This window comes from Cladosporium halotolerans, assembly GCF_011745625.1.
Source record: "Cladosporium halotolerans strain TM138-S3 chromosome Unknown Sca72, whole genome shotgun sequence".
Taxonomy (NCBI): Eukaryota; Fungi; Ascomycota; class Dothideomycetes; order Cladosporiales; family Cladosporiaceae; genus Cladosporium; species Cladosporium halotolerans.
The window spans coordinates 1-15,093 of record NW_027191523.1 but is presented as its reverse complement, the minus strand read 5'-3'; the positions used below and the strand labels follow the sequence as shown (position 1 = coordinate 15,093).

Here is a 15,093-nt window from a genome sequence, read left to right as displayed (position 1 = left end):
GAGATCGCTCACAAATTGGAGATCCGATTAATCTAGCTGAATGCGTACCGCGGTCTAGGGGTATCTGTCGTCACTGAAACCCAGGGGGTCCTTCAAAACGGACTATTGGCACGATCCGGGGGCAGAAAGGGAGCTCTTGAGATCGGGGAGCTCCTCAAAATGACCTTTCAGCGAGCCCGAGAAAGCTCGCAGAGACCATGAACCCACTGATGAATCAATGACAGCAATCGGCATGGCGAAAACACTGCTCGTAAGATGTCAGTGCCTTGTTTGAGATGTCGATGTCGAAGTGGGGCCTTCTTGTCGGCGATAGAAATGTACCTTCATTTACAGAATACTCGAGGGGCGGGGTGTAGAATGCTGACCGTAGAGCGTTGCTCGCCATCTCATCGTGGAGAGATCATCTGCTCAAGCCACACTCTCGTGAGTGTCATCAAACAGCGCATGGGGACTGACAATGTCCGGCGCTCATACAAGAGAGTCTTCACCCATCAGGTCTCTAACAGCTTGCGCTGCCATCCTTTTCCGCTGCGCCTCCGGTAAATCCGCACTCTGTTCACGAATTGCCAGCAGTTTGGTCATCATGCGGTCCAGATCCTCAACCTGCCTCTTTTGATTGTCGGCGGAAAGATCAGCGCCCATGGCCTCTCCGTATCCCTCAGCTTCTTCGTCATCTTGGCCTAGTAACGCCGCCTTCAACCCAAACAGCTCCGCTGTCATTTCTGCCTCCTCATGTCCGAAATCCCCAACCTCAGGATCATCGTCCTCCCCCAAACCCAGCGTGTCCAGGCCCTCTTCGCGCTCCGCATCACCGCCGCCCCATTCATTAGCTTCCAGTGCCTCCTTCACCCTTTCCACGCCTTGCTTCTCCCCCAATTCATTCGTTCCCTCGGCCGCAAACTCCACAAATTCAAACCCATACTGCATGACGAGATCTTCCCAAGCCTCGCTTTGCTCTTTCCCCAGTTTGCCGGCCTGACCCTTGCCGCCGGGCAGAGACATCCCAACAGCAAGCATGACACTCTCCGCCCCAAACCCCTCATGCGCCTCGACAACCTCCTGCAGCGCGCTCAGCGCCTTTTCCACCTCGTCGTTTACCCTTCCGTCTTTCTCCAGCCGGAAAACGTACACCCACGCCCCGACAGCTCGGACGACCTCACCCGCCTCTTCCTTCATGAATTCTGTCTTCCACTCGTCCAAATCCACAACCTCATCTATCCAGACTGGAACGGTCGCGCTGTAGTATGCATTCTGAATTGCCCATTCATGGGTTAGGCCTGCGCAGGACCCAGAAGCGTGCGGAACGGGAGAGCTGCCGGTCAGGGCTTCGGTGAGATCGAGGGAGCCGCTGGAGGAAGGGCCGAAAATAAGGAGGCGGCGGGGATGTTTGATTTCCATTGCAACTTTGACGTTAGCCGTAGAGAATTTGAGTTTCTACATTTTGGATTTGTTGGTGTGGAAACGGTGTGACAGATGGTTGGAGGTGGGACTTGATGCGGGGAGCGACTTCATGTGTGGAGAGGTCACGTGGATTAAGAATGAACTAGATGTCTTATGCGACCAGACTTCATCGAACCTGGAACCTGTCAGCGATATGCGAGCTAAATACGAAGCTACTTTATAGGTGAACAGGCAAATTTTTCTCTCGTGGCTATCAAACACTAATGCCTCGTATGGGGCCTGATGGTCAAACCGTAGCGTGTGAGATTTCACGTCCCTGACACCAAGAAACGAAGGGAGTCCGCCAATGATGACTTGAACCGGTGGACTGTGGAAAGACTGGACACAACAATTGTAAAGTGGCGCGAGAAGGATGATGGCGCAACTGAAAGCACCCAGAGCCATGAATCGTAGTTTTGGTAATTGCGGTCGTCTAGTTGACGCCGTTTGGTCGTTCTGAGCAACAATAAAGGCAGACATGGAGAACGACGACACCATGATGACCTTTTCGCCTGTGTCTTCTTAACACATAACCTCTGTCTCAAACGCCAGACGCCTCGCTCCCTTGCTCCCCCTCTCTCTCGTCGCTTTTTCCGGGCCGGTGGTCTTCTGGCTAGGAAGGTACAGCCCTTCAATGCTGTTCTGTCCCGATGCATTTCTGAGTCATTTCCATCTTGCAGCCCACTTGACCTCTATCTAAGAATTCCCGCGCGCTGCTTTGTCTTTCTGTTTTACCTGCCACCGCGCTGACCGCGGGCACGGTTGACTGTCGCCCTGCCTCTCGCGAGACCGACACCGCGTCCACGAGTACCACGAGATCTGAACATGGGCGCATTTCTGTGACAGCTGTCAGTCGACGTTCCCCTGGCATCCTGCATTTCGAGCCATGTCATACCTCAGCATGTCAGGGACGATGAACAAGCGCACGTGCGAGCCACGGATGTACACGCGGTCCAAGTGGGTAACTCTGCCGTCGCGCTGCGTCACGTTGATGTTCTCCATTTGAACGTTCATGTTGTCCTCGGCTATGTCACAAGTCAATGGCTGATCTTCTTCCACTGCCCCAGCTGTCGTAGTCGCACGCACCTTCAATGAGCTTGCCGCGGTAGGTCTGTCCGGAGGTGATTTCAACCGTCACTTGGTGGCCCTGTAGAAACGACAGTCAGCTGCGAGGAGTTCCTGTAAGCACAAGGCCGGCCTGCGAGGCTTGTTGCGTGCGACTTGACTTACGGTGGACTCGTTGAGGAGCTTGATGGGGATGCCGATTGTGGAAGTCATGATGCCGAGGAAGTCTGCGCGGCCCGAGTGGAAAGGAAAGAGTTGGTGTGATTGCGCAAACAACGAGGCGCGTGGTAACAGATGAGGTAGATTGAATGCGCGGGCGGCCAGAGATCCGTCGCTGCTGGTGACATGCGACTTGGAGCTTTCTTGCGCGCGCGCGACTGCGGCAGGTCAAGCGAGCAACGCCGTGCGAACGCCTCATCGCAGCACAGCTGCACCGCCACGGAGACGCGCGAACACCTGCACGCCTTGCACCTCTATACACCACGCATTCCCAACAATACATGACCGATCCGACCTGCAGCAGCTGGACTGCATTGTTACTGCCTCTGACGACATAAGTCTCATAATCAATATCCTCATCACATCGACTTGACGAGCTGCCGATCACACCATAGACAGCTGCCGCCTACCGCCAATCTCACAATGAAGTCTTGAAGCGTCCAATCTTCTGCAGATGCCCCAAACATCATTCGACACAATGGCAACCCTGGGACCGACCACTCCGCCTCCGAGTCCACCATTTCACCGCCGACGCAGAAGCTGGGCCCGCAAAGTCGAGCGCGTCTGCTGCCAGACTTTCTCCTACTTTCCGCTGCTCTTCGTCTACGGCCTGACGACATGGAGTGTCTGGGTCGCAGTGCATGTGAGCTTCTTTTCTGGGAATGATTGGACAGCATACCTCAAGGCCGGAGCATCTGTCCTGCTGTACGGCCTTGCAGACGTGAGCTACACAATAGCTGTCTTCACGGATCCTGGGTCGCCGTTGGATCCCAGAGGTGACGCAGCTGGACGGAGAAAAGGAGGAGGTTACCAGGGTTTGCCGACATATGAGGACGATGAGCCGGAGATACCGCTGGGGATGTCGACTGTGACGGCGAAGCAGTCTGGGAAACCGCGATACTGCAAGAAATGCCGTTCCGTCAAGCCTGACCGATCGCATCATTGTTCTACGTGCGGGAAGTGCGTGCTGAAGATGGATCATCACTGTCCGTGGCTCGCGACTTGCGCGGGACTCAGAAACTACAAGCCATTCCTGCTGTTCCTCATCTACACCTCTCTCTTCTGCTGGGTCTGCTTTGGTGTGAGTGCGTGGTGGGTTTGGATGGAGATTGCGGATCAGGCGCAGATGGAAGAGGGCATGCGTGTGGTCAACACGATTCTACTTGCCGTACTAGGAGGCATTATCGGATTAGTGCTGTCGGGGTTCACTGGCTGGCATCTGTACCTTACGGCGACCGGGCAGACAACTATTGAGAGCCTCGAGAAGACCAGGTATCTCAGTCCTTTGCGGAAGAACATGGAACATCAACTCCAAGCCAACCGGAATTACGTTGGCGATGAGAGCACAAACGGCGGAGACGGAGAGGAGCAAACTCTCGCTGAACACCTCAAGGAAATCCACGCGAATGCTTTGCCTGGCGTCTTGCGCCCCGAGGAGGGCGAGTCAACGTCTCCGTCCCCACACCCACCATTGCAACCTCCCCAGATGGTCGACTCCCCTGCCAGGTCCCACCTCCGCCAATCGTATGCATCACTGGAAGCTCGGCGAGAGCAAGAACGATACGACGCATACCTCGACGAGCAAGACAGCGAGAAATTGCCCAACGCGTTCGATCTCGGGTGGCGGCGCAACGTTCTCCACGTCTTCGGCGAAAATCCCCTCTACTGGCCACTGCCAATCTGCAACTCCACGGGCGACGGCTGGATGTGGGAGGTCTCGCCGCGCTGGACGCAGGCGCGCGAAGATGTCGCGAACCAGCGGATGCAGTGGCAGGCGCAGCAAGCCCAAGCGCAACAGACTCCCACCTTCGAGCCGCCGGCAAATAGGAACTGGCGGTGGAGTCCCGCTGGCTTTGTGGATCGTCCCCGCCCTGCGCCACCGCGGTTAAGCGGCAACGGTGCGGAGTACGTCGGCAGCGAGATGCAGAAGATTGACCGGAGAAGGGGTGATAGAGATGAGTATGATACGAGCAGCAGCGATGAAGAGCTGCAGAAGCGAGGGGCGCGGAATTCAACAGGCGCAGCTGCAGCGACGGAAAACTGGAACGACGTTCCCGATGACTTCTTGTCGCCTAGAGCTGCTAGCGACAAGAAAGCGAGGAGCGTCAGTCGCGGGAGGCGGAAGGGGGACTGAGAGGTGTACAACACTGATTGTGTATTTTGTAGCTTTTACGGGCTTTCGGATCGTGCACCCGACGCGAGTCATTGCACTCTTCGTTTTGTCCGGCATCCCGGCTCGTGTTGATATCCATCCTCGCACTGGAAAACGGCGTCGCGGCATGGCTGGCGTCTCTCCGGCAATCAGATATACCTCGCGAGCGTTATGCCGGCTGCTATTAAAAGCGACAGTGACGCAGATCATGAAGCACAGGGCTGAGCGGCAGCGGGCAGGGGCAAGACACGAGTGAAGTCACAACACGCTTTAGCCAAGGCGCGGCCCCAGAACGTTCGCCCGCCCGCTGCAGGAACAGCGCAGGAACCGCGCAGGGAGTCGCAGCGAGGCGCAGCGACAAGAAATACGGGCCCGGTGGCCGAAGCGTTGTCAAGCTTCATCTCGAACGGCTGCCGGCGCGCACAAGCGAGAACGCGCAAGCTGCTGGCACGGAATACGAGCCCGCCGGCGCCCGCCCTCGCCGCTATTCCACCGCCCCGCCGGCTAGCGCTTCTAGTCTCTTCCCTGATCGTTCGCTCCTGAGATGACACCTCCGCGCGCGCACGACGAGTGGCCGCGGTGGTTGTTCGCGCGCGCGCGGCCGCGCAGTGCCCTATACAATACCCACCCGCTGCCACCAGCCCTCTCCTGTGCCCGGCCCGGCGCACCCTTCCCAGGCCCGCCCATGCCACCGTCGCCCGCCGCCCTCCTCTCCCCACGCGCACGCGCGCAAAAAGGCTCGCTCGCCCTCGCCGCCCCTCCCACCTGCAGGGTTGCCGCAGATTGCCATCTGCTGTCCAAGCCCTTAAGCCCATACCGCCCGCCAAATTTGTCATTTTGCCTCTGAGCGCTCTCCCAGGGGCGGCATCACCAAAAGCGCTGCCTCCGGACCACCACCTCACTGCTACACCCGCCGAGCCTGCGGTTGCCGTTCCTTTCTTCACGCCGTTGGCCCTCGCCGTCATCCTGACACCCTCCGCCCTTGGCAGCCATTCCTTACCACGCGCCACCAGCCGCCGTTCCTTCCCGTCTCACACGAGGCCAACAGCCACTCTTTTACCTTAGGACACGCGAACAGCACTAATCGCTCACCACACGCCACCGGCAGCCACTCTTTTTTACTATACTACGCCTACTCTCTTTTAATCCTTCTTCAGACTCGGCGCACACCGGGTCGACCGTGTCGCGTTTGCGTCATGGCTTTCTCTCACTGGCTCCCGACTCTGCTGGCTCTCCCCGCCCTGCTTCCCTGGACCGCATCAGCCCTGGACACCAATCAATGGCGAAATCGAACAATCTACCAACTCTTGACCGACCGCTTCGCCCTTCCTGCCGGTAAAGACGTCAAACCATGCGACCCGACTCTCGGTATTTTTTGCGGCGGCACGTGGCGCGGTATCTACGAGCACCTGGACTACATCCAGAACATGAACTTCGACGCTATCTGGATCTCGCCAATCGTAGCTAACATGCCTGACTGGACTTCAGACGGCGAGGGCTACCCCGGCTATTGGCAGCAAAGCCTTTACGAGATCAACCCCTCGTTTGGATCAGAAGAAGACCTGATGACTCTGATCGACGAGGTTCACAGGCGTGGAATGCTTCTCATGCTTGACATCGTGGTTAACCACATGGCTCTACCGGGCCCGCCCAAGGATGATCTCGACTACTCGATAATGCATCCCTTCAACGAAGCCAAGTACTACCACCCTTACTGTCAGGGCCACTACGACGATCAGGACCTCGACAATATTCAGAACTGCTGGCTCGGTGGAAAAGGCACTCTCCTAGCGGACCTGGATACCGAGAGCCCCGAAGTGCAAAGCATGCTGGCTCTCTGGATCAAGAACCAGATTTGGAAGTACGGTATCGACGGCCTCCGAATTGACGCCGCCATCAACGTCGAGCCTTCCTTTTTCCCGGGCTTCGTGGAAGCGGCAGACATCTTTGCAACAGGCGAAGTGTATACCCAGCACACGGAGATTGCCTGCCGATGGTCAGACACTATTGGTAGCATCCTCAATTATCCGCTCTACTTCCAGTTGACATACTCCCTGGAAGGATCGGGCGGTGACATGAAGGCTCTTGCCGATACAATTGCTGACATCAGTAAGACCTGTAAGGATGCGACGGTGCTGGGTAATTTTGCAGAGGTGAGAGGCATCGAGTATTTCGCCAACCAATCCGGTAAACTAACATCCCGCAGAACCACGACGTACCTCGTTTCGCAAACAACACCGCCGACATGGCGCGCGCGCAAAACATCGTTTCCTACATCATGACTCACGACGGCATTCCCATCATCTACTACGGCCAGGAACAGCATCTCAACGGTGATACCGAGCCCTACTTCAACCGCGACGCCCTTTGGGAGTACGATTACAACCAGGACGCCGTCCTCTACAAGCTAATTGCAAAACTCAATCTCTTCCGCCGACATGTCTCGAACAAGCACCCTGACTACCTCAACACCGAAAGCAGCACTATCGACGTCGGACAAAACACCATTACCTTCGCCAAAGGCGGCGCCAACGATCCCAAGGTCATCACGGTGTTCAACAACAAAGGCGCCGATGCCGACGACTTCAAAGTCGAGCTTTGCAACAAGCAAGACCATGGCTACAGCGCCGGCGACGACTTGTTCGACGTTGTGTCTTGCAAGGACTCCAAGGTCTCCGACTCCGGCTGCATCGAAGCCTGGGTCAGCGATGGTCTGCCCGTGGTGCTCTTTAAGAAAGACGCGCTGCAGGGCTCGACGCTGTGTGGCATAGAAGGAGCCAGCGATGTCGTGGTGGCAAAGAAGTACGTCCAATCGACGACATACACCACGCGCATCAGTGGCGAATTGACAGTCATGCACTCGGCGACGACCATGCCTTTGGCGGATGCGCCGGCCAGCGCGACCGCGACAACAACTGTTGGCGGCGTCCCGGGGGCGACGGCGGCTAGCAATTCCACGAGCGGAGCTGCTGCTGCAATGGGAAGAGGGCCTACCTATGCGCTGTCGTTGTCCGCCGTAGTGTTCGCGGGTGCTTTTCTTTTTCTTCTTCGAATCTAGTTCTATTTATTGAAACAATTTCACGGCCATGATTACTTCACGACTGTCAAAGGGCCTGACTTCCAGTCGGGCCTGCTTGCATCCCCTGATCTCAGATCTCCCTTCCCTTCGTCGGTGGATCTCACTCCGCAAGATGGCCTCCACTCACCGCCAAGACAATCTCCCGGAGATGGCCCACATCCCGACTCGCTGCCACAGAGCAGCATCGGCTTACACGAGCACCTTCTCTGGCTTTATGACGGATATCGAGCATCAGAACATCGTACAGAACGACGTTACTATCGAGACTCCAGTACTGACATTTTCGTACCTCAGTGATGGCGATTCGAAGTTAAGCCATTTCGACCTCGCATGTACACAAGAGAGTCTAGTGCGGAGGCTTTCAAGGGGAAAACCCCCTCAGCATGTATGTTTCGTTGTCATTACCACGAGACACACAGTCAACTATGATAAAAGAGAATACTTTTATGCGAAAAATTGGTATACATTCTACACTAATTGCGACAAAGATTAAATTGGACCTCGGGAAGTCTTCGAGCCTCGTCACATTCGTAGAAAGTCAGTCATTGTCCAGGCTGCTCAGCACATAATTTCTGCCGACGGTGTGAAGCTGATAAAACCACCCAATGTATTCCCAGAATCGTTGCCGCGCACCATCCTTCCACGCCCGCAAAGCTCTTTCTCGGAGTTCATCAACAGCTCCTCGCTTGTTGATCTGAACTTTGCGACCTTTCACGGCCTCATAGACCTGTGCGATCTCTTCTAATGTGTTTTCTCCCAAGTTAACAGTGCAGAAGCCTCCCTCGACCGTTTCATCCTTACGAACGATGTCCGCAGCAAAGTCTGCGGCGTGCCTCTGAGTTGTCCAATGCCAGATCTCTCTGCGAGTGCCCCATACCTCGAAGCTCTTTCCCTCAGGATCCCGGATTACATGGTTCTTTGGAGAGAAGTCTCCGTGTCCTGGGACAGAGAGGAGGACCTCAGCAAGTACGCCAGAGAGGATGTAGGTTGGCTTCATTGAAGAAGTCAACTCGACATGGTTGTGAAAGGGGATTTTCAGATCATAGCTCTCTTGGTCTCCTAGCTGAATTCTGCGCCAGTCGTAATTCCAAGTAGCTGCGATGAATCTTCGAACATCTGCTCGCTGGGCCGCGCGCAGAAGAATGAAATGAGCGTCCAACAGCATCTCTGCAGCGCCATTGACAGCATTGATGATGCCGTCTACGCTCAATCACGCTCTGTCAAACGCTTCGATGTCGTTGTATGCTCTGACTTAGACAAAACGCTCGAGCTTGTCTCGCAAATTCTCGTCTAGCTTCGATATATCGCAACCAAGGCCACGGACCTGGTGTCCACGAGTTGTAAGACTGCCAGAAGCGACGTTGCCAGCGGTGCCGCCCACGAGAACGAGCATCGTAAAGTTCTAGATACTTTGTCTGGAATTGACCGTCCGAAACGCATTAGTGGATCCGGACGTTGTAAAGACTACACATCCTGTTGATTATGTCGAACCAGACGGACGAAAGATATCGACTTGAATCCTCACCTCATACCAAAAGTCGGAGGCTAAGAGCAATCAAGATCGAAATTCAACGCTACGTACCTGATCCGCATCAGAATGCTTGCCTTGGCATCTTAGTATGGAGTCGTCGCGGGCTTTCGCCATGTGCCTTGGTCTCCGAACCTGAGATGCTACTCAGTATCTCTGTCGCCTCCCCGAACGGTTTACTCTAGTATTTCGCCTCATACACGCCGATCATGTCAGCTCTTCATCGTAACGGTGCAAACTCGGCAAAGTTCAAGGCACTTCAACGGCAAGGTTTGCATTATTATGCCACTGGATTGGAGGCGCCAACATGTGAGACTTGCGAGTACAAATAAGTGGATGCCTTTTTTCCTCTGGCTGTTTTGAAGTCCTATAAGAAGCCTCCAACTTGATCAATCTCATCTCAAGAAATCGACCGACCTCCTCAAATAACTCGTAAGTCGAAGCTCACTTGTGGCCGCTAGCCTCTTAAACGCTGCCCTGGAACCTGCAGCTACCATGTCCGGCCAAGGTCTGTCCCCATGGGTTACCACAATACGTGACATCAGCGCCCCAATCGATCGACTCCGGGACCTCATCGCTAGCTTCCGGGCTGAACGTACCTGGCACCCTGTATGCTTGGAGCTATTCGTCACGGGCTTTGGTGTCGGAAGCGTCCGCATCTTCCACTACGAGTACGCAGGCCTTCCACAGAAGTGTGAGCGCTACGTCTTCTCTGAAAATATGACCGCCGTCTGTGCCGACGAGCATTCGATGACCTTCCGCATTCGTAGGCCGAATTACCCTGACATGGTGGCTCTCAGCGTGACGGCGTCAGATCCCCTTGGTCCGACAAGACACCTTTTATTTGGAGTTCTGAAGGCACTGTTTTGCCGCAAGAATATTTGAAGGTGCTGCGCAAGAATTTGACCGGACGCTTCGATAGTTTGATCTTGGCATTGACAACGCATGTTGAGTGGAGGGCATGAGTATGTAGGCTAGCTCCTTAGCATAGATGTCATTGTTGTATGAGAGTTTTACATAGAGCCGTTGTTTCGCCGCGCTCGCATTCGCGCATATCACGCCGTCACGAGAGAGGACCAGCTGCATGCTTTGTACTGATAGTTTTGCACATGCGCTTTGATATTTCCATGGAAGCAGAGCTGAGTGTTAACTGGTGCTAGACATCTGTATTTGTACTTCGACCCGCATTTCAATGCTGTCGTTACTTAAGGTGTCGTTGCTTCTTCAGACCGTTCAATAGATGAGATTACTTTGACCGAATCATGCACTGACTTCAGAAGTTGCATATGGCATGAGCTCAGCAATTCTAGCAGAGCCGAGAAGATCATTGGCTATCGCTTCCGCGTGGTTACCCACGCAAGAATTGGGATAAACCCATGCCGAGGGTACAGCAAGACAAGACACCGTTGCCCCTAAAACTCAGGAAGGGTACAACCTGCCTCCTGCAGCAACCGGCCTCAGAATCTCCGCCTCCTCGAGATCCCTTACAAGGGAAGACAATGCAAGGTCGCAGCCTCTAGCCATCCTCAAAGCTATCGCGACTGGAAGATACTCGACGTGCATCGACCTCGTGCTGTTGTAGGCAACCTCTCCGATCGGGACGATAACCTCAGGCGCGCCAGCCATCACAGCACAGCTCGACTCGTCCATGCCCAGTGGAGGCTGTGTTGGCGCAGAAAGATACTCATCGCGGTACGAAGGCGAGCCATCCTGCCATATGTAGGCATAGAGGCCCTCGGAGCAAGACTCCGGATCGTGGCGGCCGTAGCCTTCGTTTTCGTACCAGTCTTTGAATATGGTTATGTTGCGTAAAGCCTCGGCGTAAATTGCATCTGTGGCATTTTCCAAGCCCCACCTCCAGCGGGCCAGAGGACCGGGGTTAATGTATGGTTGGCGCCCGTCGTTCGCGGCACCGTACGACTCGAAGAATGGCTTGCCGAGCATTCTCCATTGATCGTGAGTGATATAGACACCATACGTAGAGTGCAGCATCTCGTTTACGTCTTCTGGAGCATCGCTCGCGTGACTTTGATTCCAAAGCTGAGTGTAATTGCCAGGCAAAGCCTCTGTGTTTAAGAAGCTGGAAAGCTGGCTGTGAAAGTTGTCGACTAGCAGCAGTGCCTCCTTGTTCTCAGTTCCAGACCAAGCGCCGGCCCGAGAAGTTGACGTGTAGAGTTTACGAGGGCGAGAAGTATGGTTAGATACAAGTTGTGTGTCGTTGTACCAGGCTCGTGTAACTTCCGCCCACAGCACCGCTGCGCGCAAATACACCAGCTGAGTCCGAAACGGGGCTCAAAGGGATCACATGGTCAAGTGATATGGCGCCAGTTGAGGGTCTATTGCCGAAGATGCCCTGTGAGCCGGCGGGTCCTCGCATGGAACCGCCTGTGTCGCTTCCCACTGCGAGATCGAGCCACTCGTAAGCTCCAATACCGACGCCAGGACCGGTTGACGAACCACTTGGATTTTGATAACCGTCACCTCGAGGGTTGAAGGGAGCGTGAAGGTCGACCCAGTCAGCGGTTGGCCGGTCGCCGTTAGCGAATTGAACGGTTCCCATCTTACCGACAAGTACTGCGCCAAGATCAATGAGACGCTGGACAGCGGGGCCAGTAGCATTCTGGGCTCCAGAGTGATAAAAGTAGGCACGATTGCCACCGCTAGTGGCAACCCCTTTGACATGAAAGATGTCCTTGACGCCGAAACGAAGACCAGCTAAAGGCTTCTCTGCAGTAACGCTTGAGTATAGCCGAGACGGGACAGCGATGCTCTTAGCCATGACGTTCTCGGTGAGAGCAGGCAGTGAGAGATACCCACCCTGCTCGTCGCTCACAATGCCCTGCACAAACGCCAAGTTATCGTCGCTGTATATTCTGTGGGCCTTGTAAATATTCCCAGTGGAGGGGGAGACGAAGTATGGGCCTTTCGCAAGGCCATCAATGGTTTGCGTCGTCAGAAGTAGTGATTGTCCAGTGATGTTGCCGGAGGTGGTCAATAGATTGATGTTGAAGTCACCAAGGGCATTTTCGAGGGAATTGGCATCGACGCTGGATACTGGTAAATAATCTCTTTCCGAAGACTGAAGGTAGACAGCTTTGAGAAACGCAGGTGTAAAGACATCGTCTTGTTTTTCGTACTGTGCTACGGTTGCGTACAGCTCATCGACCCCGAACGAACCGGCAGAGTTCTCCATGACAGTGAAGGGCAGCAGGTCGATGCCATCGACCTGGGCGACAGCATTAACAAGTTTGTGCGCACACTTGGTATTCAGCCGGCTGATTGGAATGCCTCCAGCGTAGTATGGGATGCCATCGATGTCGAGTACTCGTCCTCTATCGGCCAGGGACGAAGATGATGCTGATCCAATGGTGGAAATGATTAACGCAATCTTGAGTAACAGCATCTTGGACGTCTTAGGCGAGCGACGCCCGTTGGATTGTTGTGACTCCGGATGGTTTTGCTGGTTTCGGTCGTTCAAGCATCGTTTGCTTTATAGGACTGTGATGCCGATGTCGGACATGACAAGTAGCACTGGGAGCGGCCAAAACTTCGAGTCTGGGCGCGCGTCCTGATCCGTTATCTTTCACGGCGATAGGGCGAATGTCAAGCCATACGATTAATGAGCACCAGGTTCTCTCGTCACCGTTTCGTTTTGCCAAAAGCGCCCCGAGTGAAGTATGGGAGTGCACGACTCTTTTAGCGTAATCAACCACGGCTGTAAGGTTCAGTGATAGCCTTGACAATGCGTGCGGAACCAGAGATCAGCGTCTTGACGCGGCCGCGCGCGGACGCTAGTCTCCACCAAGCACACAATTGGCCATCATCCGCGATATCGAAGAGCGCTTGACTCAACTGATCTTTAGATCATTTGGAAACGCCATTTTGGAGCTCCACAGGCAAACTCAAGATTAATTTTGGATGTTACTTTCCCTGACGTGATATCTCCTATATTACAAGGTAATGATTAGAATGCTCGTCCTGCAATTATCATCAGCAATGCAGTTACACAGTAGTGATATAGCGAAATAGAATGTTGAAGCCGTGACTTGCATCTGTTTTCTAACTGCCAAAAAACGTCTACCTTTCTCTCAATCTCCTCAAATAGCGCCATCATGTTTATCCGCTTTGAGAGATGGACGCTCCATAATCACACCCTTGATAACTTCGACGTCTTCCAAATCCGTAACTTCTCCTTGCGCTGCAAACTTCCGCGAAACCTCTTCAAGCGACAAACCCTTCGTTTCAACCCAGTACAACGCCACCACTAACATCACAAGAACGTTGAAACCTCCGTTTATGAAATAGGTAATCCACCCAATCCTCTCCATAGCGATAGGAAACGCAAAGATAGGCACGAGAAGAATCAGATTCTGCCAGGTCACGAACCAAGCCATGCCGATACTCCTGATAGGATAGTTGAGGACCTCGGGTGGGTACATGACTGCGAGGGGTGTCCAGCCAAAGCTGTAGCTTCCTTGGGCGAGAAAAATCATGGCGACAGTCGCATAGATGGCGGTGGTGTTAGTAGAGGTTCCGAACTGCTTCGTCAGGGCACCAATGCAAAACAGGAAGATCATGCACCCTGCTGTGGACAAAAGTGCGAGATTTTTGCGGCCCAGGCGGTTCGCAAGAAAGGTACCTAGCAAAGACACAATGACACAGAACGAGTTAAGGATGATGTTGATCTCCAGTTGCAGCGTAGAGTCGGTAATACCAGCACTCGTGAGAGCGGTGCCGAGATAGTAGGAGAACAGATTGGACCCCGTCAACATTGAGAAAGCTGCCACTGTGAAGACCAGGATCATGCGCTTACGAAAAGAAGGTGCTGTGGCGATCTGTCTGATGGAGGGCTCCTCGATATTCTTCTCCATCTCGAGAGACTGGCAAATCTGGAGGAATTCCGCCTGGGCTTCTGGGTCCGAGACGTCGGAATTTGCGCAAGACTGAGCAACGGCGAGCATTGCTTCTTCCCTTCGCCCAGTGCGGACGAGAAAGCGTGGTGATTCAGGAATCCAAGGCAACGTGATCAGTGATGTCAACGTCAAAAGAATTTGCAAGAGTGAGGGCAGCCGCCAAGACCAGGTTGAATCCATTTGAGAGGTGCCAAATGTCACACCTGTTGGAGATACGTTAGCGTCTCCATTCTCGAGGCTGGGGCAAGAGCGGAATTTGGGGCACTCGCCTGCACTCAATAGCCCTCCAACATAGTAGAGATCCGTGAAAGCTCCTAGACCGAGAGAGCGATATTTCGTTGGAAGAGTCTCGGCAATAAGCAAGGGTACTGAAACATAGGTGCCTCCAATACCGAACCCGAGGATGAATCTGGCGACCAAGAACATGGCGATGTTCTGTGCTGCGGCTTGGATACCGCTACCGAAAATGGCGATCAAGGCTGCATAGAAAACAGACGGCTTGCGACCGATTATGTCGGGGACCCTTGCCAGGATAATGCTGCCGATGATTGCTCCAATCCAGACAATCCCAGAGTTCAGCGCGATCGTTGCCGAACTGAGGCATAGATCTTGAATCTTGATTTTCTCAATCAGATAATCAATCAGGTAATCAATCAATCAGGTCCCTGATTGAGCTCGGACCTGAATAATCAGATTC

General features: G+C 54.1%; 9 protein-coding genes across 9 annotated transcripts; 3 read left to right on the top strand and 6 right to left on the bottom strand.

Moving 5' to 3' along the window:
- Positions 1-468: 468 nt before the first annotated feature.
- Positions 469-1,398, bottom strand: WHR41_09140 (uncharacterized protein; the record flags this gene model as incomplete). The annotated part of the gene is made up of 1 exon (XM_069377744.1): positions 469-1,398. One exon carries the CDS (start codon positions 1,396-1,398, stop codon positions 469-471), a length of 930 nt encoding a protein of 309 aa, XP_069225164.1.
- Positions 1,399-1,814: 416 nt separating this feature from the next.
- Positions 1,815-2,823, bottom strand: WHR41_09139 (uncharacterized protein). Its single transcript, XM_069377743.1, has 4 exons — positions 2,671-2,823; positions 2,527-2,587; positions 2,336-2,465; positions 1,815-2,277 (listed from the first exon to the last, which is right to left on the bottom strand). Exons 1-4 carry the CDS (start codon positions 2,716-2,718, stop codon positions 2,172-2,174), a joined length of 345 nt encoding a protein of 114 aa, XP_069225168.1. The 5' UTR covers positions 2,719-2,823; the 3' UTR covers positions 1,815-2,171.
- Positions 2,824-3,178: 355 nt separating this feature from the next.
- Positions 3,179-4,858, top strand: WHR41_09138 (uncharacterized protein; the record flags this gene model as incomplete). The annotated part of the gene is made up of 1 exon (XM_069377742.1): positions 3,179-4,858. One exon carries the CDS (start codon positions 3,179-3,181, stop codon positions 4,856-4,858), a length of 1,680 nt encoding a protein of 559 aa, XP_069225169.1.
- A 730-nt stretch (positions 4,859-5,588) lies between these two features.
- Positions 5,589-8,351, top strand: WHR41_09137 (uncharacterized protein). Its single transcript, XM_069377741.1, has 2 exons — positions 5,589-7,029; positions 7,083-8,351. Exons 1-2 carry the CDS (start codon positions 6,073-6,075, stop codon positions 7,932-7,934), a joined length of 1,809 nt encoding a protein of 602 aa, XP_069225172.1. The 5' UTR covers positions 5,589-6,072; the 3' UTR covers positions 7,935-8,351.
- Positions 8,352-8,493: 142 nt separating this feature from the next.
- On the bottom strand, positions 8,494-9,348 carry WHR41_09136 (uncharacterized protein; the record flags this gene model as incomplete). Its single annotated transcript, XM_069377740.1, has 2 exons — positions 8,494-9,155; positions 9,219-9,348. 2 exons carry the CDS (start codon positions 9,346-9,348, stop codon positions 8,494-8,496), a joined length of 792 nt encoding a protein of 263 aa, XP_069225173.1.
- Positions 9,349-9,978: 630 nt separating this feature from the next.
- On the top strand, positions 9,979-10,368 carry WHR41_09135 (uncharacterized protein; the record flags this gene model as incomplete). The annotated part of the gene is made up of 1 exon (XM_069377739.1): positions 9,979-10,368. One exon carries the CDS (start codon positions 9,979-9,981, stop codon positions 10,366-10,368), a length of 390 nt encoding a protein of 129 aa, XP_069225170.1.
- Positions 10,369-10,902: 534 nt separating this feature from the next.
- On the bottom strand, positions 10,903-11,475 carry WHR41_09134 (uncharacterized protein; the record flags this gene model as incomplete). The annotated part of the gene is made up of 1 exon (XM_069377738.1): positions 10,903-11,475. One exon carries the CDS (start codon positions 11,473-11,475, stop codon positions 10,903-10,905), a length of 573 nt encoding a protein of 190 aa, XP_069225171.1.
- A 205-nt stretch (positions 11,476-11,680) lies between these two features.
- WHR41_09133 (uncharacterized protein) lies at positions 11,681-12,886 on the bottom strand (the record flags this gene model as incomplete). Its single annotated transcript, XM_069377737.1, has 1 exon — positions 11,681-12,886. One exon carries the CDS (start codon positions 12,884-12,886, stop codon positions 11,681-11,683), a length of 1,206 nt encoding a protein of 401 aa, XP_069225174.1.
- Positions 12,887-13,580: 694 nt separating this feature from the next.
- WHR41_09132 (uncharacterized protein) lies at positions 13,581-14,444 on the bottom strand (the record flags this gene model as incomplete). The annotated part of the gene is made up of 1 exon (XM_069377736.1): positions 13,581-14,444. One exon carries the CDS (start codon positions 14,442-14,444, stop codon positions 13,581-13,583), a length of 864 nt encoding a protein of 287 aa, XP_069225175.1.
- Positions 14,445-15,093: the final 649 nt, after the last annotated feature.

Coding starts and splice junctions, on each gene's coding strand:
- WHR41_09139 (XM_069377743.1), bottom strand. CDS start 2,718: ATGACTTCCACAATCGGCATCCCCATCAAGCTCCTCAACGAGTCCACC. Junction 2,588..2,670: donor AGCTCCTCAACGAGTCCACC/GTAAGTCAAGTC, acceptor TCGTTTCTACAG/GGCCACCAAGTGACGGTTGA. Junction 2,466..2,526: donor CCGCGGCAAGCTCATTGAAG/GTGCGTGCGACT, acceptor CTTGTGACATAG/CCGAGGACAACATGAACGTT.
- WHR41_09137 (XM_069377741.1), top strand. CDS start 6,073: ATGGCTTTCTCTCACTGGCTCCCGACTCTGCTGGCTCTCCCCGCCCTG. Junction 7,030..7,082: donor TGCTGGGTAATTTTGCAGAG/GTGAGAGGCATC, acceptor AACATCCCGCAG/AACCACGACGTACCTCGTTT.